Source organism: Cyanistes caeruleus, chromosome 1 (genome assembly GCF_971803275.1).
Source record: "Cyanistes caeruleus chromosome 1, bCyaCae1.hap1.1, whole genome shotgun sequence".
NCBI lineage: Eukaryota > Metazoa > Chordata > Aves > Passeriformes > Paridae > Cyanistes > Cyanistes caeruleus.
Genome location: NC_141701.1, coordinates 43,891,308 through 43,913,576, shown reverse-complemented (window position 1 = coordinate 43,913,576; position 22,269 = coordinate 43,891,308). Strand labels below are relative to the sequence as shown.

At 36.3% G+C, this 22,269-nt stretch overlaps 1 protein-coding gene across 4 annotated transcripts in view; it reads right to left on the bottom strand.

The window, feature by feature from the left end:
- Positions 1–289: 289 nt before the first annotated feature.
- TRAPPC8 (trafficking protein particle complex subunit 8) overlaps positions 290–22,269 on the bottom strand; it is a 53,226-nt gene continuing 31,246 nt past the window's right edge. For 2 of the 4 annotated variants that reach the window (XM_086889463.1, XM_086889443.1), the window contains 12 exons: positions 21,477–21,634; positions 20,262–20,704; positions 17,513–17,660; positions 16,156–16,252; positions 15,632–15,700; positions 15,472–15,512; positions 13,694–13,879; positions 13,087–13,188; positions 6,448–6,495; positions 4,937–5,082; positions 3,301–3,390; positions 290–1,324 (listed from right to left, as the gene is read on the bottom strand). In XM_086889463.1, coding sequence (XP_086745589.1) covers positions 1,090–1,324; positions 3,301–3,390; positions 4,937–5,082; positions 6,448–6,495; positions 13,087–13,188; positions 13,694–13,879; positions 15,472–15,512; positions 15,632–15,700; positions 16,156–16,252; positions 17,513–17,660; positions 20,262–20,704; positions 21,477–21,634 — 1,763 coding nt within the window. In that variant the 3' untranslated portion in view covers positions 290–1,089. The remainder of the gene's footprint in view (positions 1,325–3,300; positions 3,391–4,936; positions 5,083–6,447; positions 6,496–13,086; positions 13,189–13,693; positions 13,880–15,471; positions 15,513–15,631; positions 15,701–16,155; positions 16,253–17,512; positions 17,661–20,261; positions 20,705–21,476; positions 21,635–22,269) is intronic. The other 2 variants (XM_086889452.1, XM_086889474.1) reach the window with 1 other exon arrangement.

Here is a 22,269-nt window from a genome sequence, read left to right as displayed (position 1 = left end):
TATTTCAGCATTCTGTTATTTAGCAACATGATCCACTGTCCTATTAAGTTTGACTATGAAAATTTATGTGCTGTGAATGGGTTCCAAGACTTTCAGGGAGTCTAAAGTCCTGGAGACAGTCATACAGTAGTACCAAACATGAGTAAAATTGGACCACTTACCTAAAAAGAATAAAATGCATCAGAAGGTAGATGCACTGTCTCATACACCAGCATTGTCCTGTGATAGCAGCAGCACCTGTGGATTGCAACAGCTGTATGCAAATGCAAGCAAAAAGGCCACCAGTTCATACAGTGAATATGGTGTATGCTTTATTCTATTTACAGTACATTTGTTATAAATATAATACATTTCTTGAAAATCTTGAGTAGATTTTTTTAAACAGATCAGTTGTTATAGTTACATAATAAAGTAAGTGACAATTTAAATGACAATCTCATGGTTGTGAAATAGTGCATTCTGTTTTGAGATGAATGAGAAAATACTCAAACTGGTTCAAATTAATTTTTTTAAACACCCTAGCTGGACTTCTTATGTAAACCTTGAAAAGCCATCAGTTTCTATAAATATGAAACCAAAATCTTGAACTAAAGAACCAAGAATCAGAAATGGATTTGAGAGACCTTATTGAACTTCACAGTAAGGTTGGGATTTACCATGACTAATGGCTTCAGACAGGAAAAAGCCAATGAGGTTTTCTTCCTGAACCATATCCTAATACAGCCACAAATATTAAACACACCATGCTGGAAGTTGTAACAGCAGTCAAGCTGCATTTTTGACAGGGCATTGGACATACATGTTCAGATCTGCAGTTAGAGTATTTTATGTTATGAGTATCTTAATTACCAGAGAAGAAATACATTATAAAAGGATAAATGTATTTTCAGTCCAATGTGCCTTGCATTGAGAAACAAACTGACAAGTCATCTGAATATTTTGCTATTCTCTTTTCTACATAATCTTTAGTAACAAGTTAGATGTTTGAGGTGCTAGTTAAAAAAAAACTGCAGCAAAATGTCAACCAGCAATGTAAGAAAAGAATCCCATTTATTTTGTATTTTAGTGCTTTTTTTTTCCAGGAAGTGGTCAGATATTGTTGATAATAATCAGTGCAGGCATGGAGTTCTGCTGACTTGTTTCAAATAAAGTAACTTGGTCCACGAGCTTGGCAAATACTCTGGGGGTTCCAAGGTTATAGACGCCTGTATGAACAAAACAAGCTTTGAGCTGCAAGCTATAGACCTCCTGGCCTTTAAGTTGAAGCTTGTACTGTGTTTGCCCAAGCCATGTAAAAGATCCATGTATTTCTAGTGCTTCAGAGCTGAAAAAAAAAAAAAAATAAAGATAAAAATGTTAATTCTCTGCACTTGAAGCATGTATCACCAATTCACAGGACTCACTCCAAGTTTTCCTAAGATTTCAGAAAGCACTGTGTCCCCCCCACCAGGCCCTTACAAAGATTCATACTTTTTAAAAACTTCTCAGAAGTCAGGAGTAGGGAACTTACATTACTATTCTAGCTTCCCTTAGGTGAGTGCCCACTGCCATTTGTCCTTGATGTCTCTGAAGCTGCTGAGTCATTTTGACTGCTTGACTACAATCACTACCTTTAAATCACTGCCTTCCCAAAATGCAGTATGCTGTCTTTGTTCTGCGAACCCTCCTTATCTTTAAGAGATTTAGGTTTATCTAGCAAGAAAAAGCTAGACTTTGCAAGGATTAACAGTTGCCATCATAGCTACAGACAGAACTCCACTTAACATTTTATCAAGGTACTATAATACAACTCAAAATAACAATCACGTGTCTGTCTTCTTTCCTACTACATCTGTATCCAAACATACCCGCTCCCACAAATACATGCAGACTCAGAGTACCTAAGATACAGAGTACCTTGGGTAAATTTAAGGATGCTTATGTCCATCCATCAGCTCAATTTAATTCTGGGTCTTACCAAATATTTATTAATGTTCTCTGACTTACTTAAAAATCCTTAGAGTGTCTCTTTAGTTCAGGTGAATTGTAACAAACCTTTAAAGTGTTTCTTTGGTCCCTAATGTACTGTACACAGGACATTAATTACACATAGATGTATAATGAAGAACTCAGTGTATTCTCAGCTCTCTAAATAATTGGCATGTAACACTAGATGTAGTAACAAGATCCAAACTGTCACAGCTTAAGGAATTCCTATTTAAGGCATTCTTAGGCCTGTCCCATGAGCTAGAGTTAAATCAGACTGCATGTCACACAGGAATAGTCAATATGGATATATACTGCTTTAGAGACATTGCACTACTACACTAGGAGAGAGTGTGTGGGGGGCTTTCTTTTCAAGCAGTTTCAAGGTGCATGAGTACACTATCCTTCCAAAGGATATGTCTCAAAATGTAATACATGATCATCTGGTGAAGAAACAGCAGCTCAGTGAATGGCTTCCTAACTGTACCTGAAAAGTAAACCACACTTAAATCTTTGGTCTTCCACTTCTGAACATGTGTATCAGGCTCCGGGCTTTTAATATCTTACTTGTCTCCATGGACTGTTGGCAAGAAGCCAGTGCTCCCCCGTGACTAAACACCCCTCAATGTCTCCACAATCTTTCTCCCCTCCCTGGTGGCAGACTAGGTAGTGTTATATCTAAGAGGACAGAAAGGAGGAAAGGGAGCTGTCACCTGCATTACCCATGAGTTGAAGTTGCCTTGTTTAAACAGAAATGGCAGAATGACATTGGTATAGATATGGTACTGAATTCTCTATCCCACAAAAAATCTTCAGTAAAACTTCTAGAAGCAATTCATGAACACTTCAATGGTAGTATTTTCCCACTTACTACTACAGTTCTAAGCAAAAACGCAGTCATAAGAACCAGCTGCTAAACCTAGAGGCAGTCTTAAAAATATCTAGGGTTCTACAAAATTATACATTAAGACAAACTGCAGGAGGAAGCTGTTTTCTACAAATTACACAGTATTTTAAAAATTAAAACCTAACAACTTATGTTTAATAAAGGTTGGTGAAGTGCCTATGTGACTAGTTGAAAAGCATTTCCCTTTTTCTAGAAAAGACCTGCAGTGTGTTTTGACTATTCAAGAGTAACAAGTAGAGGCCTTGTCTTAGCAGAGACTGAAGACTCACAGTTAACTGTATGAGCCTTTTATCAACTTCCATTCTTTCAAAGAAGCTACTGTTGAAAAAATACTGTTCTAGATATTCAGTATAGTTAAAATATGACAAGATTCCCCAAGCAAGGAAAGGTTCTTTAGAAATATTATTTTATTAGCATTTGCACACTACCTTGTTGGTTTATGTCGTAAATCAATCATCACATCTACAACAGCCTGGGAACAATTGGAAAGCAGGAGAGTGACAGGTACCAGGCAGAGGCTGCAAAGAGAAACAGTTCCACATTAAAGGAAAAAAGAGTCTTATTTTGGATAGTCTTAATTATACTTTTATATAGTTAAAATGAATATCAATAACATGAAATTTATATGTTAGCTGTCAATTAAGCTGGAGTCAAGATAGTGTACATAGAAATAGAATCACACTGACTAGAGTTAAATAAAAGTTGTCAATTAAGGCAAACAGCATTGGCTCACTTAGACCAAATGAAGCAACTATCTCCCTTCACCCAGCTGAGAAAGGACAGAAAAAGGATAAGTACCACCTCAGTTTACAGGAAATCGGCTTGTGTGACAAGAGACACTCCAGAATGAGATAACATGGTCCAGTATACTATTTTCTGAATTGCTGGTTGGCACATTTTGACTGGATACTTTTCTCCTGCACTGCCTCCTGTACATTGCTGGCCTTAAGCTATAGCCTGAACAGTGCCCAACCAGAACAGATAGCACATGTATATCTGGGTTTAATGTAGGCCTTTATCCTCAATAAAACTAATACAGTTAATTGATATACTGCTTGTTCACAATTACTATTACTGTTTCTATAAATAATACTGCAGCAAAGGAAGAGCCCAAGATATTGACAGGCAGGAACACAAATTACTGCAGCACTATATATTCAGCAATTGATTTGTGTCACTAGAATTTCTTACCATTTCCTATGAGTTTAAATATCCTAAACTTGAACTGTAAGACAGGAACACTTAGAGACTATAACCAATAAGAGGTGAATGTATAACAGGGATAATGCATGCTTTATCACTGTCCTTAAAATATAGCACTGCATAAAACATTTAAATGTTAGATTTTAGAAATAAATCCCTTTATTTTGACAACTTACATTAACTGTTTTTAATAAACTGTAACACAGTCGCGAGCTTTCAGATAAAACAACTAAAACCTAAATAGATACCTTCATGTTTCAAATACAATCCATTTAATATCTGGAACTTAAGCCAGGAGGCTTTGTTCATATCATTACAATTTTGAAAGACTCATGGATTTTACAGGCTCTAACCAATTCACTCCAGTAGTAGGCTTTTTGACAGAGGTTAATTCTGATATTCTTCCAGGAGACAAGCCCCAGTGATCTGAACTGTTACCACCTTTCCTTCTGACGTATGTCAGAACCACGTGCAGCTAATCTTGGCAAGTCAGATGCTGTAGACATAACAGTTCCTTTGAGCTAAAAGTACATCTTTCTTTCTGTCTAGCTTCTCAAAAGAAATCACACTGTTTACTCTGACAACAAAAATAAACACAAAGGGAATAGACTATTTTTCTTTCAGTAAGTTTGATAACATTACTTGTTAACATTAAAACTGTGAGCTATGGTTTTACAGCCTTTTTTTTTCATGAAACTTTCATTTTACCTATAAACTTCTGAAGCACTGAGTTAAAAAATTTAACTATATTTCACACTTGCATATCAGACTTCAATATCATAACCCAAATAGCATTTCTCAAAAGGATTTATGTCCAATTAACAATATTTCTAAAGTTTCTAAAGGTAATGTTCCACTAACCTTTTTTGATGAAAAGAATGATTGAAAGATTCTGGATAATGAAGACTTGTCTTAATAAGATTAGAAAGCTGCTCTGGTGTTGGTCTTGGAGGTACTGGTGTGTTTTCAGGTCGAAAAAACTTTAGGAGAACCGTTTCTGGTAGTTCCTGAAACAAATTCAGAGTAACATTGAAAAAAGTAACATAAGGTACAAGAAATCCAGTCACAGAAGTTACAGTTTTCCATTATGAACTACAGCTCATAGGGGAAACAAGTTTGCAGCATCATGAAGCTCACATTTTTTTTCCAATGTGGTTTGTATTTAAGCATGCTGGATGAGGAACTGGTATGATTTATCTATTACCTTCTTTCTTTCTTTTGAGACAGATTTCACAGTTGCCTATGAAAATACCATCTGTGCAAGTGTCACAAAAGCACACTATTGTTGCAGTGGTTTGCTAGTGCTTGGGTTTGGCTTCTAGGGAAAAGGGAGAGCATTTACACTGCTCCCTGTTCAGCAGCTGTATCTAACAACAAAAAAATTATTTGCCTGCCCTAGGAAGCTCAAAACAGGAAAGGCAACACACAAGTTTCCCAGAAGAGATCCAAAGTAAAGCAAACAGAAATTTACATGAACATGTGAACACTGACAGAAGGATTTAATAACAGAGTATCTTTGAAACATAGCCTAACAAGCACTTGCAGATATGAAAGTTACCTTTTGTCCCCAGCTGAAAGCCCAAAACATGCTTGAACACACTACTTGGGTTTGGATGGAATGAGAGTCTGAAGCAGAAGAAATTAAGTGATACAGAAAGCTGCAACCAGCCTGCATTTGGTGCAGCCTTTCTGTCCAACATCATCTAATCTGATTTTTGAGCAGGATGTATTCAGGAAGGGGCTGCCCTTTAGCATTTACTTATGAACCTATTCTGCAGAAAATCCATCTTTAAAAGCAAAAAAAAAAAAAAAAAAAAAAATTTGCAGCAGTAAATGTGACTGCCTGCTAAAAACACATGAAACAAGATTTTTAAAAAGCCACCAGTAAGTTGGTACAGTATAATAAAGTTAATACTTTTCATTAAAAGGTGATAGATTGTACCTTTTAAGTTGAAAATAAACATTACAGGCAATGAAACCTAACTTAAAAATCAAACACACTGGGCATTCAAAAATGTGTATGAACACCTTAGTCACTGTGCTGATAATACCAGGAAGACATCAAATGTTTTTTAATAGGCTTGCAAGTCTTCCCTTCAAAAGGAAGAGCAGTTTTCTTAAAAAAGTAATTTGAGAAGAAAAACAGATATTCCATAGTAACAATAAAATATATTTTAAGTGTTGAATGAAATTTGGTGTTTCCATCCTACCCTATCTAACAATGCAAACTGACAGCATGAAACACAGCAGAGATTAAAGGTTTTCATTTAAATTATTCTATCCCCTCAAATAATAGTCCAACCAATTTTCAAGGCTGTCTTCAACCACACAGCAATATCCTACATATTGTAGTTTGCCCTAGAGTCAATTACCTGTTCCAAGTCCTCCCAATCAGAATTCCCGAGTATTTTTTTAAAACCCTACAAAAGACAAATACGCATATTTACCTCTACAAGTAGACAAGAACATCATGAAATGCAGCAGCAACATTTACTGGTGACAATGCAGAGTGCTGTTAATACTTCAAACCTTTAGTTCTAATATTACACCTCTGTTGAAGGACTGGAAAGCAGCAAAATTAATCATTTCCAGCAGAGCTAAACCTTAATTCTAGCCAGCTTCTGCGTGTCAGAGTCAGAAAAGACGTCTGTCTCTCCAAGTTTAGCTGCTCAAACTCTAGGCTTTTTGTGACTGTACCTAGAACAAAGGCTAAGATACAACATTTAGCCCATAATTCTCTTACCTAATGAATGGCTCAAAAAAGAATTAAGCATTTCCAAACAATAACCAAGAAGATGTGCATACAGATCAGAAAGTTACCTAGAGACAGCTAATGAATGCTAAGTTTAAGGATGCATTAAACTTCTGCCCTACTCTGGAGCTTGTGAAATTTGATCAAGGCTTAAAAAACCAAACTAAAAGCCCATAACTACCTGGTGCCTGTACCCTCCCTTCAAGAATATACACCAAGCAGTAACAGCTTTATACTTAGAAACCAAGTAAAAGAAAAATCAAGAACTGAACAGGTGATATTTTGTTGATGAACTCCTAGATTATCAGCCCATGTGAAGTATTACCTTTTAAAGGGGGGAAAAAAAATGAATTCTGGCACCTAAAATCTGCCTGCTGACCAGTGTGGTTCTTTGCAAAGCCTACTGAAGTGTCACAAGCTCCAGTAACCAGCATAAACTGCATACAAGAAAGCCACAACAATGGTTAGGACTGTCTCATTAAAAAAGTTGTGGTGTAATTTGAGTGTCTCGTCTATACAAATTGGCAGAGGAAGGGAGGCTTAACTGGAAGAGACTTTGTAAGAGATTGCAAGAGGGGTGTGTGGTTTTGTTATTGTTTTACATTTTATAACTGCATTTTAAGGCTTTTTTGGTTTTGCCTAAAAATACATAACAGGCATTAGCACCAGAATGACAGTGCTCCCTCAGTTATGTTCCAAGAGCTATAAACTGCACAACTGGTGCTTGGAAAGTTAGTTTCCTATTTTTAGAAAGCTTCTTGTTGCTTAAAGTCATTTACAAAGACCAGCTTCAAACAAATACACTCAAATCTAGACACAAGATTTCTGATTCAAGTAGAATAATCTCAACATTTTAATTTACTTGTGCTACAAGGAAGTCCCAACCATCAGAGTCTGGTGTTTTGCTACTTTGAAACAGCTATAAAATCATCTCTATCTACACTTCTGAAATGGTGCTTTAGCCATTCACACCAGCTTCAGATCACTTATGCAATTACACTTAACTAGAAGTTGAAAAAGCAACATTTTAACAATTATAAGCATCTTTTGATAGATGTAGCAGATAGATCTACCCATAATACATTCCTTAATATCTTAGAATGCATTCTCATATTGAAAAATTCTTCCTTTCCATCAGGAATAGATGGATAGAAGTGATTTTATCTTCACATACAATCACTTGAAAAAATTTTTATACCTAATATTACACAACTTAAAGTTTTCAGTTTCATAAACAATATTCTTAGAGACTGGGTCAATGTGCTCTTAAGCACACCAGAAAAAGGTAAGCACTGCAATCTGATTTCCAAATTGTATGGAAAATCAGCATATTTTCTCCATAAACCACAAGTCACACATATCCAAAAGGATTACTGACGTGCTCCTTCAAATATGAGGGACCAGTATGCACAGCACAGAAGAAAACCTAAACAGGAAACTCTTGAAGGGAGCTAAGCATAAGTAAACCAGAATATATGAAAGCAGGAGAATAAGAGTGAGACATCTAAGTGATATGCTTTTCTCCCTTTCCCATTTTAGATCTGACAATTTCCATTTTAAAACCTTGCTTTTAAGTTGCTTCCTTCAACATGTGACTGATCTATATTCATTCTAGCTCTCAACTACAGAAATGACAACTCCAGGAACAGTATTTTACTGACACCAAGAATAACACATTTGAAAACAGATACCATTAGCTTTGCAGTCCATAATGGGTAAAGCAGCAGATCAAATGCTGCAGGTATGTGGAATATTTAATTTGTGACAATAATATAAGCCAATCCTTCCAAACTGGTACTGTATCTGCTCCATTAATTGATACAACAAAGTGAAAAAATGTGTATTTCAGCTCATGAGGTTGATTTACCCTTAAGAACTTCGCTTTTTCTCTACTGAGGTGGTTTAAGGAAAGTCTTAAATCCATTCTAACAATCTCTGTTTTATTCAAACATCTCCTCCCACGTATTCTGTAAAAAAGCTCTGAACTAGCAAAAGATGTCACTTTCAGTAATAGGAAAAATAGCTATTTAAACCCTACCCTCTCCTACATTTCAAGAATTCCTGCTTCCAACCTGTTGCTGACTCACTAAGCTGCATGTATTTTGAGAAACAGTCTTACCAACACTTATCCTCTCTGAAGTGAAATACTGCCAAAAAGCCTACATCGATTCTATACACATTTTATGGATTTTACTTTGGGCTAACGCTGGTCTTATTCACAGAACTAAATGTGCAGCCCAGAAGATCATGTGCAGTCCTGAAGCACACCTGGGAAGGATGTACACTACTCCCAACACATCAACATTCAAATGACAAACCTCTAGGCTGCTTCTCACCTTCCATCAGTGTGACGTCTTAGCAAACCAGAAGTGTGTCAAATGCCCTATTACTTCCACCCCACCATATTACACTGCACTTTTCTTTTGTAATCTTTTGGATTGAATTCACCAGATTAGAAAAACAGGGAAGAGAGCAGTAAGAAATAATATTAATCAACAGCCCTGACTGTGACTGGATGTTTAATGCATTTAAAGTTTTTGTCCTTTCACTAATTTAAGGTAGAGAGATCAAGAAGAAGAGACAGAATAGCTGTATTTCAGGTGCAATCTTAAATTTACCTTCAGTTAAAACTACCCGATTCCAAAAAGTATGTTTCAGAAGAGAAACAGAACTTATAGCAGTATCATTGTTGAAAAAAACAGCCATGATTTAAAATACTCAGCTGAATTTATAAGTGAGGCTTTTTTTACTTGGCCTGAAATGGATCTATTCAAAGCAATTCACTTTATTTACACTTTACATGATTCTTTTTCTTCATATCTTGTTTCCTGTGACTATTAACAAATCACTTTGTGGCACCTTCTGATTCAAGGCAACAAACTATATTTAGCATTTTTTCTCCTACCTTTAGCCAAAGGACATTTTTTCAAAAATACAAATGAAAGGAAGGATAAGAAGATAAATGTTTTCCATATAATCCTGAGAGATATCTACATGAAACAAATAAACGTTTTAACAAAGTCAATATTCTCTAAGTGTTCCTTCAGCACACTACATGTTATGACTCCAAACTTCCAGAACATAAAAGTGTAAATAAGTAGTTCATCAAATCTCCTGGTAAGCCTACTGTGTCCAGTAGCCTATACTCAACGGTAGTGCTATTTTGTTATACAAAAAAAATCTCCACTGTAAACAATAATAAAAAACATCTGTATTCAGTGACAGAAAACCAGCTTTAAAGTCATAGTTACTGTAGTGGTTGGAACAAAAAAGGATTAGTATTTCTAATTCTATTTTGAACAAACATGGGAAGAAAGGGGAGCACATGAATTTGAGCATCAAAGAACTTGTATAGAATTTTACTGTTACTTGTTTTTAATATTTTGGTACATATTGAGATTTTACCACGAAAAACATTTTAGCCCTTCCCCCAGCCCTGCTGTAACCAGAGGTTATAACATCTTGATTTTATCAAATACTACAGCAAGTTATGCTACTGTGATACAGAAATAATTACACCCTATTGTCTGATCCACATCCCTGTTGAGCATTAAATGTCCCACAAGGAACCAAGCAGAAGTAAGCACCCATCACTGAGGCTTAGTCAGCAGCCTAACATTTTACACACATATGAGGATTAAGTTACGTCAGTTCACCCAACTATCAATCTACCAGCAACTGTTGGAACAACTTAAACATAACAGTGCTGAAGAAGTGAAGTGTTCTTCACTACAGTGCTTTACTGAAGCTTTGCTTCCCCAAACAGTAGTTAAAGCTTCTGTGAATCCTAACTACATATTTAGAAGCTGGCAAAGAGTTAATCTGAGATACACCACAACTGACAATGTATCAGAAGCCAACCAATAAAGAGAATTTAACCAAAATATAAAGCAAGTGATCTCATTTTTTTCAACAGAGTAATTTATTAATTTGGCTAAGATTTGAGCAATTTCTCAGAGCAATAAAATAAATAAGGAGGGGGTGGTGTAGAGAGAATTTTGTTCATGTTTCTTCAATGTCCACTGTGAGACTGTTCTTGGGCTGTGTCTGCCAGACACAAAAATTCCTTTGCTGGATACAACAGCATGAAGCAAAAGAAGTCAAAAATAGAGTCGCTGCAAACAAGCAACAAATAAAACTCAGCAATAAATGCAAAGTGGACTCTTGCATCCTAGGTGACACCTGTTCAGAATCTGGAATTAATTTTTCCCCAGATCAGAGCTGCCCTTTATCATTTATGAACTGATAAGCCACATGTGTTGGTAAAAAAGCATGCACCTCCAACTCCCTCTGCTGTTGAGTCCTCAGAAAACAACCAACTTCAATACTGTCATCACAAGACAACTTGGGAGTTTCCAACTGTGTTCATGGCTTAGGAGAATAGACTTACAAGACAAAACTATATACTGAAAATATTAAATCAGAAGTGTGGGTTTGGGATTTTCTACCACTGCTACTCCCCAGCTTTCCAGTGCTTGTGATCCTTTAATGCAAAAGCAAGATAATTCAAAGACAATATGCAATTTTTAAGAGATTAAGTACATTATTTTCTCTATCTAGGCTAATTTAATTATATTTTGGGGATTCTATTAATTCTTCAGTGTGGACTGAATGAAGTAGACTGCTGCGAAGTCTCAAATCAATTAATTTGTTATACTTCACCTTCTAGCTCAGAGCAGTTTATCTGCTCTCCTCACAGTATTACGAGCCAATTTTTAAAAAAGTAGTATGTCAAGATATTCAATTTCTCGATTCTTAGCAGTCCTGAGATCACAGGTTCTTAAAACTCCAATTACTCTTATAACATATTTCAACTGCATGACAACACAGATGCTTTTTTGCTTTCTGCCAAGGCACAGAATGCTTCAAAGGAAGTGTGTTCCTCATGCTCAAGGATGTGAATACAATAATCAATGTAGAATCTATATGAAGATAGCTGTAATAAAACCTGATGAGAAACAGATTTTAGATAGAGAACACTAATACAGTAGCCTATATTCCTCAAACAAAATGAGAGCACATATAGATCCTTCCTTGCTGCTGGTGGCAGGATTAATTTCTTTACTTTGCAATTGATTGTGATACAGACAAATAGAATTCCAGTCAAAAAGAAATGCAAATTTCTACCCATACCCTATTCAGGCATTTGTTTATTTTAGGATGCAGATGTAATTCATTTCTATTTTCTCTTCCTATTCATTTATGAGAATCAGAACTTAATGAGATCAGAAGTTCACAGTATTTTGTCTCCTAACCTTAGACGTCTACAGTGTGATCTACTGTTCTACATATACATAAAGACAGGAAAAGTAATACCTGAGGGGGCAGTTGTCATTAGATTAATACAGCCTCTTGCATTACTCAGCATAGCTACAGCCCATGTGTGCAAATTCCCATTTATTTCATAGCACAAAGAACTAAATGGAAAAAATTATCTCAGCAATGTACAAATACTTAAAGGCTTATGAACCAAAGCCAAATGCACAGCTTCAGAGTAATTCTACTTGCATTATAACATGGTATTTATAGGAAGACATTTGTCCTGTATTGTTTTCTTGACAAAATTAATATATAGTACTCTTTGCTGCAACTTTATGAGCCCACTAAAAACTATACATTATGTTTGCAATATTGGTAAAAACATTAAGAATGGTACCAAAACAAGAAGGAACAGCAATGTGCTGCTCGGGAGAAGACTAAACGAGCAGCACAAGACTTACTTCCTCTTACTCTGCACATCAGTCTTCTTTATCCACATAAACTGAATTTATGTGGATGAATTTATGTACAGATATGAATTTAGTACAGATGTATTTCCAGAACCGTATCTGTAACTTCCATAGTTGTTATCAATTCATGTACCAGAAGACAGCCACCAGTTTCTTATAGATGCTGTTTTCTTTCATCAAGCAAAACAACTATAAACTTCACCATTTACTATTAACTTTGCTATGAAATAATCATTACCTTTCATACCACTAACAAGCTTCTAGCTCTACCTGAAACACCAAAGAACAGTTTACTTCAACAAGAGCTCATCAATATGCTTACCTGCATATTGCTTTTCTCATGTTTCAACTGGGCCTGGCTAGACCAATACAAAAGACTAAGCAAACCTGGAGCTAGTCAGCCTGAATTATTTAGTAATAACACTTATCTGATGTTAAGATTGTACAAAAGCTTCCATTTATATACTAGAGAATTCATTGAGTCCATTTAGAGAAAGAAGCAATTGTAAAGGAAAACTTCAGTAGATTACCTGCTTCTGAGGAAATGAAAAGGCCTCCTTCCCAACTGTGTTAAGGGCAACGTGATGCTGGCCCTCCAAAATAAGCTGCTTGTTGTCTTCCACAACATAGGCCTACAGAACATAATGCAAAGACATTTGCAGACCAGAAACTATTTAAGATTCATAACACAGAATTACTGACTGCTCCCTAACTTAGGTGGATCATGCTGTACTGATCAAGACTTAGAGGCTAGAATGACATACTTATGCCATTTTCCACTGCTTCAAATGAGACTCTTCTTCAAAGCAGACTGGGTCACTCTTAACAGGTATGTAAGATTAAGCATTAACAAACCTCTTAGTTTAAGATTTCATAATTTTCTCTTTTAAAAGAGAACTTACAAGAACTGAGTGAATCCAGAGTAATGTAAAAACATTTAAGGACACGTACTACAGTAATAGATACTAAGACTATCTTTGCTTCTTGCATCATTATAGTTCATTTGATTGTTTTCAGAAAAAAAAAATCACCCATAAATTTCATATGTATATGCCACGTTCAGGATGCCACATGAAATTATTTTCTGACCGTAATGTTTCATGTTCAAATTACCACAAAGGCTACAACCATACATACCTTCCACAGTACCACAATGTTCAAATCAACTTCACTGCATCTTTGTATCAATCTGACCGTTTCATCAAAGGATTGTTTCACTGCCCTTTGAGATACATGAGTATGAGACTGCACATGTGTTCTTTTAAATTCAGAGGATAAGCTTTGGAAAAAGAAGTCTGCACAAGGACTGGCTGAACTTATTATCTACAAGAGAAAAATAAAGAAGGAAGTGTTCAGAACAGGATGCGAGCTGACTCAGGTTGCTTTAACAGAGCTCATCATTGCAGCATTTCAGTTTCATTATCCCAGTTGCTTCCCTTTGCAAAGGTACAGGATGCCAGACATCTTGGTTTCTCTGCCCGACCCATTAGAGATCAGCCCTATCTAAAGGGTTGCTGAAGGTAGTACAGGGAAAACAAGAGCTATAATTTGCCAATTTAGAACTATAAGTACAAAACTTGGAAATAGGAGCTTTGATTATTATCACAATGCAGCCTACTGTGACATACCAAGTTTATTAGAGAGAGCTGAAGCATCCAACTAAGTCACACAAAAGTCATTTTTGCTTCCAACAAATGGCACAAAAAGTAATTTTGCTAATATTTTCCTCAGCTTAGCTAGAATTATTTATCTAAGTTAGGAACATTTACTTTGCTAGCAACAGCAGAGATAACAGATTGCACAGCACATCCCCACAGATACAAGGCACAAACAGAAGCACTGTGCTGTCATGTGTACAACGCTCTTCCAACACCAAAAGCCTGGTGAGCAAACTGGTTTTTAAGAGCAACAGCAATGATAATGTGCACTTCTGGAGACAACAGAATAAGCAAGCAACTTTAGCTTCGCAACCCCTCTCTTTCAAAACTTCTAGCTTTTCCAGAATATATGTTCTTGCAGAGCTGCTAATTATTGCACTAGCAGAATGCTAATACCCACGGAGAAAATCCACTTCTGGAGCAACTGCTCAGAAGGGAGGACACCCTCCCCATCTCCCCACTGTAATAAAATGTTCTCCAGGAAAGCTAAAGCTCCTGTAGCTCAGATTCCAGCCCTAATAATGCAGAGGGGATCATCTACCTCAGAGTTTTAGTCCTAACTTCAATTTATATGCCTATGAAATGAACTGGCAGTGAATAGGTTTTCTTTGGCTTTAAAAGCTGAATACATACAGGAAAAATGTATGCTCAGCATAAAATAAGCAATCTGACATTCAACAGATTAAATCCACTATGCAGATTTCTGACCTAATGTAAGTGGCCTAATTTCCTCAGGTTTTGGAAATGCATATGTGGTACCAAGATAATTTACTGTAAGTATTATTCAGTATATGTATGTTTAAAAAAAGATTAGAAGAGCATGATAGTCTAGAACCATAAACTTCTAGAAAAATCAGACTCCTTGAACTCACTGCAACCTCCTGTAGCAGTTTTGAAATTCTGGGATCAATACCCATTGGTCTTCCAGGTTTTCAAATATGCTGTAATTAGAAGTTTTAACCTATTTTACTAGAAGTATAATTAAGAAAAATAATCTGATATCTGCAGGCCTTTACTAGAAAACTAGATGGCTAGGATATATTGAAAATAACTACTCCGAAGAGCTGAAAAGGAAGGAAAAGCATTAGCAAAAAAGCCAGCATTGTAATGTGATTTCAAAGTAGTTCAACTGTAAAGCTGGGATCCTAATAATCCTGACTATACACCAGCCTAGGTTACCTTACCACCTCTTTGTCCTTTCACATGACAGGGACACCTTACATAAGACAAAATATGCGGCTGGACCCATCCACCTACCTGTTCATTTCCAAAGACAATATCTGCAAATGTGTAATTTTCTAAGGGATAAAAAGAGAAAGCACTGTTTTAGCATCATGAGAAATCACAACTTCAGCATACAGTATCCAAAAGAGCATATTTTTTTAAAAAAAGTTACCACATTCAGGATAGAACTTACCTGCCGAGTTTTTGCATCTCACTGCTTTAAAACACAACTTTGCTTTCTCTCTGCTAGCCAGTTTAGTATCTGAAAGTAAAAGGTGGTAAGATATTTTTTTTCACCCTAAGCATAATCACAGTTCCTTAGACAAAAGTCTCAAATCTTGGACATTCACAAAAAGGAAACACACTGATGACACTCAACATACTTCCATCAGGCATAGCAACAACCAATCAGGCACACAACACAACCACACTTCTTGTGAGGAAAGTTATCAGCCACCCCAGACATGGATTTCTCTACATCACAGAAATAATTAACCTGTAAATTAAGCTTGTTTTTAAAATTAATTAAGTCTGAATAAGTTATCTGTAAATATACATTTCTTGAAATATAACAAAAGAAAGGCTTTAGTATGTTTGAAATGGATAGTTTTTGGAAACTAATTATTCTGAAAGCCAAATTTAGCTCCTTGTAAGATTCTTCTGTTTTTATCAGCCCTAAGCTAGACTCAACATCATTTTTGTGATGAAGATACACACCTTTGTCTCCAGAGATGTTAACAGATTTTTGAAGCTTCCAGTGCTTGCTATTGCTTGAAACTTGCACTATATGAAATTCCTTAACACCCGTCTCACTCTAAGGAACAGACAAAAGTTATGTCAAAGAAAACCAGTCACAACTGTGATGTGTTAAATTGCACAGTAAGTGTTCACTGCAAGGTGGCACTGTTAGAATCTTAATTTAACTCATTATTCTCACCACTCATAACACACAATACTTAGAGACAAGGAGGGATTTAAGACCCACTGTAAAGTAAAGCAACAGTCCCAGATCACAGCAACTTCCAATTCAAGTAAACAAAGCCACACAAAGAAGAAATAAGGATCCCACAGAAAAAGACCTACAAGCTAGTATTTTAAATTAGGAACAACTTTAACAAAAACTAGGCTTTTTAACTCCAATGCAGAACACTGTCCACAAAGTTACTTAGTTTCTAGGATTACTGAAGGATAATCATAAATCCTAGAAACTGAAGATCTATTTTGGGTTTACATATATACATAATAAAATGTAGCTTTTGGAGTTGGATTCTTTTCTTGTAAAAAGTGAGGTGGTAGTGGAAAAATAAGCCTCACATCGTTAACTTGGTATGTCCTTCATATAAACTCTTCCCTCCTTAAAGGAGTGGACAATACTAAGTAAATGAAGAAAAAACCCCAGAGTGTACACAGCTTTAAAAGAAAACAACAAATCAGCTCAGCAGTTCCATTACCAACTGCCTATGAATTCTACAAACAGACAATTCAATTACCTTGCTTTGTGACTGAAAAAATGGGAGCAGCTTTACCAAAAAATGAGTAAATTTAAATTAGCATGATTTTAGAAAAACTGAGTATTTTCTTTTGCTTTAGTAAGTCAACAGATCACAACAGACATATCATTATTTGGATTATATTAGCCAAAATGTTTTTACAGTTTAGTGATAAATGTAAACACAAACTTCCTTCAAGTTGGAGCTTAAATTTTGACTTTGACATTACCACTAATTCTACCAGTGTTTTCTCTGAAAGAGAAACTTCTGAAAGGTTTCAGGGGACAGACAGCTCTGAATGAGACAACCTTAGAAGCTGCAATCAAGAACATTCATCAATTTGGAATAAATCTTCCTAAAAACACTATGAACTATAGTCTTGCAATATGATTAGTATAGGTAACTTCCAGAGAGTTAGGATATAACTTCATATTAATATTCTTTCCAACAGAAATTGAATGGTCAAATAAGCAAGGTTTTGGGTTTTTTCCTTGTTTGCAAAGTTACTGTAGAAAAAATTGAGTCTTGGTTCATATCTGCTGAGCTTCAGGACAGTATTATTATAAATACAAATAACAACTTACAGTATTGATATTTTCTACATCCACAAAGAGCAACATATTGTCCCCTCTGCCTTCTTCATCCCCAAGTGCATTACTTCTGCAGACAGTAGCCCGAATGTGCAGAGACCGGCTTGTACAAATAACTGCAGTGTGCCTTAATACTCTGTGACTAGGAAAGGGAGGAAGGGGGAGGAGAGAAAAGAAAAAAATACATTTTGAACAACCAGGACTGCCCAGAATATGACATCAAAAAATTTAGCTTTTTTGTTTGCCAATATTAAGCTCATTAGACAATTTGTCCATTTCAACCACCAAAGATAACACTTTTCACTGAAGATACCCTATCAAACCTACTTTATTTTTAACCATCTTGCTGCATGGGTAGGTGCTCTTTAAACACGCAGTCTCAGCCATGTGAAATATTGGAGAAAAAGGTTGTTACCATAAGGAAAAATACTTCAGAAATGTTTCAGATATAAGACAACTGGCAGAGTGAAAGCAAATAGACATGCATTGGCACACAGATACCACTAAGCTATTTAATGCCACCAAATGCTCCAGAAAATAGTTTCTGAGTAAATAAGCCAGAGAAAGACCACTACTTAGTCACATTGCTTGCCATAAATATTTACTAAAAAGCACTTAGAATACCACTGCATTCAATAAATTCTCCTGAAAAGAGAATTATTAAAAAAAAAAAATAAGAGAGAACCAAACCACTGCTACCCTGCCTTTTCCCAGGCATGCTCAACCTCCAGGACAACAGTCCCTTTGTGAAAGTTATCATCCTTCTTTTCTAAAGATGAATACAATTCCGTTCTTAGACACCACCAAAACACATGATCTTTTTCCTACATAGAAGTTTTCAGTTACCATAACTTCCACTTGGAAACATTTTAGCGAGCATGTAAAAATAGTTTGATAGGCACTACCTACTAATTATGTTGAAACGCCCTGTGACACTTGATTTTGGGAGGAAAAAAAAATCAGTGGCTTCCTAAACTCTACTTCAAAATGTCACAATTACAGAAGAAAGTCTGAAGTTTTGCAGTTAATATTCAGATATACAGATACCTGTACAGCTTTCAAGCACAAATTACATCATTTTCTGAACACTTAAAAGCTATGTCCAGTCTAAAACGAGCTCTCTTACACCAGAGCAATTCCCTTAAGTTCCCCTCAAAACTTCAGTATAGTAAGGAACAAGTACATTACTCAAACAACCCACTTCCATCTCTCAAACACCTCTGTTTCTGAATACTATGAGTTGTAGGAGGACAAATTCCCTATTCCTACAGACTAGATTAGAGCCAAATGAAATGCTAATTTTGGTATTTCAGAAGCTACAGAAAAATATAAACCAAGGGTGCATTTGCATGACTTCAGTTTTGAGACTATGCTACTGATTCACTCTCAACTATCTTCAACTTACTCTGCTTCGGTTTACACTGAAAACCAGTCTCACAGTACATGAACTTTGTTTCTCTCTCAGAACTAGCCTAGAAAACAAGCTTCAGCAACAAGAAGACATTCAGTCCATCTTACTAGAGTTTATCTGTACCCTGGTACAGACACCAAGTGGCAGGTTTAGATTGGACTGTTAATTTTCTCCACAGTAGCTGGTAAGTGGTCATGTTTTGGATTTGTGCTAGAAATAGTGCTGACACAGGAATGTTTTTGTTATTGCTGAGAATGGCTTGAACAGGGTCAAGGCTTTTTCTGCTCCTCACCTCACCCCACCAGCAAGCAGGCTGGGGTTGTACAAAAAGGTGGGATGGCTGACACCCAACAGACCAACAGGATACTCCATACCATACAGTGTCATGCTCAGCTGTCACCCTCAAATTAAGCCTTCTGATCTTGTTTTTCATAGTTGTAGCTACTTTCTCAGGAAAGTAACTGTAAACATAGATGTTCAGGCATTCCTTCTAAGAAACATCTTTTGATGGATCTTTCGCATGACCGGTGTGCTTAGGAAGGTGATAACTTAATTATCCAACCCCTGGTCATTGTCAAGAATCTATAAATATACTGGAGTCAGAGAATAAAGTCACAAGTTTTTGTTTGTGTCCTCTAGTGACACTCAGCAATAAAACTAGGGAGAAAGAAAAAGCAGGGCCTGATGACATATTTTCCCAAGTAATCATTACACATGATGGAGCCCCCTCTTTTCTGAAAACCTGCCTGCCTAGAGAAAGTGGTGAATTAATTTCTTGGGGTTGCTTTAGCTTGTGTCATCAAACTTGACTGTGGAATTTCTCAAGATAGTGCAAAAAGGAACTATGCAACAGCATGCAAGTCAAACTTGGTATTTAATCCCTCCAAAGAGAACATCTTTCATCACAATACAATTACTAACCAAATTTTAGCTAAGAACAAAATCTTTCATTCAAGGTAGACAAGATTTTGTTTTATAAAATGTAGAAATAAATTAGGTTATGATTTTTCAGCTCAAAGATGTGGTTCCAGAGGAACTAAGTATGAACAAAGTTTGTTTTAACAGAATTCCATTAACCCTCCTTCTATTAAATTATTTTAATAATTTAGTATTTACTACTTCAAATAAAGCAGTGTAGGCTATACAATTTCCTATGAAAATTAGATCATATATTAGAAAAAATTCTGCTTAAAATAGCAGATAACAGGCTATTTTCACATCATCACAGCAACTGAGAGAAATTCAGTAATACTTTTAGCATTACAATCACAGACTCACAGAATCTAATGTGTCTAATAAGCACAACAGAATATGCAGATTAGGAAAACTTACCACATTTTTGAGTGCTTTTTAATACCTTCGTAGTAAAACAAGAAGTTAATTTCATGAACACCTTCTTCATCTGGTCCCCGTAACCACATTGGCAGCTGTACTGAAGCCCCAGGAAGAAGAACAGCATCAGGAAGTGGAACCTGTATTACTTCAGGTGAACCTCCTGTACCAACCCCAAAGTCTGCAGAAGAAGCTGAAGACAGCAGTGCTGTTCGCACTGAGGTAGGATCTGTCACAACAGTCTTGTAAGCACTACAGTTCTCAGAGGCTGAAGGACTTAGTGGCGTTAGAACAGCAGTATTTCCACCAAAAGTGAAAAATTCTGGATGCTTAGAAACAACCTTCAGTGCAGTAAGAGGACACTTGCTTACATTTACAAATTCTACATATGCTTTTCTGATTTCTCCACAGAGAAGCCCTGTAGGAAAATTTATAAAGAACACCTGTATGGGAGAGAAAAGGAGAAAATAAAAACCTGAACACTGAGCCAAGTTGGGAATGCCATGAAAACATCCATTAACACAAACTATACTGCTGCCTAGAGCTTCCAGAGGGGAAATGAAGAGGGAGGTTCTCCTGAAATCCAGTGATCAGACATGTGGGAATGGCTCAAAGCTGCACCAGGGGAGCTTTAGACTGGACATTAAGATGCATTTCTGTATGGAGAGGGTGGTCAAACAGTGGAATAGGCTTCCTAGAGAGGTGGTCAATGCCCCAAGCCTGTCACTGTTCAAGAGGCATTTGGACAAAGCCATTAACATACTATAACTTGGTCAGGCAGCTGGACTGGATGATCACTGTAGTCCCATTCAGCTGATGCATCCCACTCTATAGTGCCCTGTTATTAATCAGTTACCCACACCATTTTAATAACCCTAGAGCACCATATTTTAATTAACTAGCTAGAATAACTTTTCTAAATGAATGGCAGGCAAGCAGACAAAAAAAGCTTCTTTGCCTGTTCCCTGTTCACCTTAAAATCTGGCTAGGAAAGCTGTTGCTAACTAAAATTCTGAAGGGAATATATCAATTTCAGAAGGATACTAATTTTGAGGCTTCAAGTTTCAACTGAAAAAACCCACTTAAGTTTGTCATTGACAGATCAGAAATTACCTGGAAAGATTTAGACATTAACAAAATCCAAGCTGTCGTTGTTAGAACTACATTTATAAACTGCTATTTTCTCAAAACTGTCAGTAAGAATTAGTTACATACCTCCAACAAAGGCATTTCTTCAGTAATAATGGGATCTAAACGTCGATCAGGTCCATATTTAATCGATGTTTTTTCCTCTTTTGTGTTATTAAGTCGAGGTCCTTGGATTTCTAAATCTTGTCGTCCTCGTACAGATAACCCATTGGAAACAAACTTTCCTGAAAAAAATTTAAAAACTTTTCTTTAGTTGGGTTTTTTCAAGAAATTCCTGACTTTGTCTCTAAGAAATGATCCAAAGTTCCCAATCCAATCTTGAAAGTCATTTTAGTTTTTGTTACTGGGCCCGTGCAGTGTTCATTGATTAAGCAACATCACCAACAAAGAACTATTCAAAGTTTACAGTCACATAACACATGGTTAGTTCAAGTTCCAACAGCCAGTTATCCATTGTTGTGGACTTATTCTGTCCTTCAATAGTTTGACTACAACTGGAAGGGAAGCGGCAGACAAACTGCATGAAGCTGATGCATTTATTTCCTTTCCCAATTTCTACCAGGCTAGAATAGTCTCTTAGAGGATTATTTCCCTTAAAGACAGCCACCACTCCCCAAATTGTTTTTATTCAAAAGGTTTCAGCCTCTAGATAAACAAGTTTCTGTTTCTTTCAGATACTTTCACATGTTTTAATCTCCATTTCCTCTAACAACTAAATTCTCCATGTGAGAGAATTTCAGATGACTGATTCAACAAAACAGATCAAGTAGCATGCATTCAATTGCCCAATTATATATTAATGTAAAGGAAAGAATTCAAGATGCTAAAAAAACCCTGCATCAGCCAAATTTAAATTTGG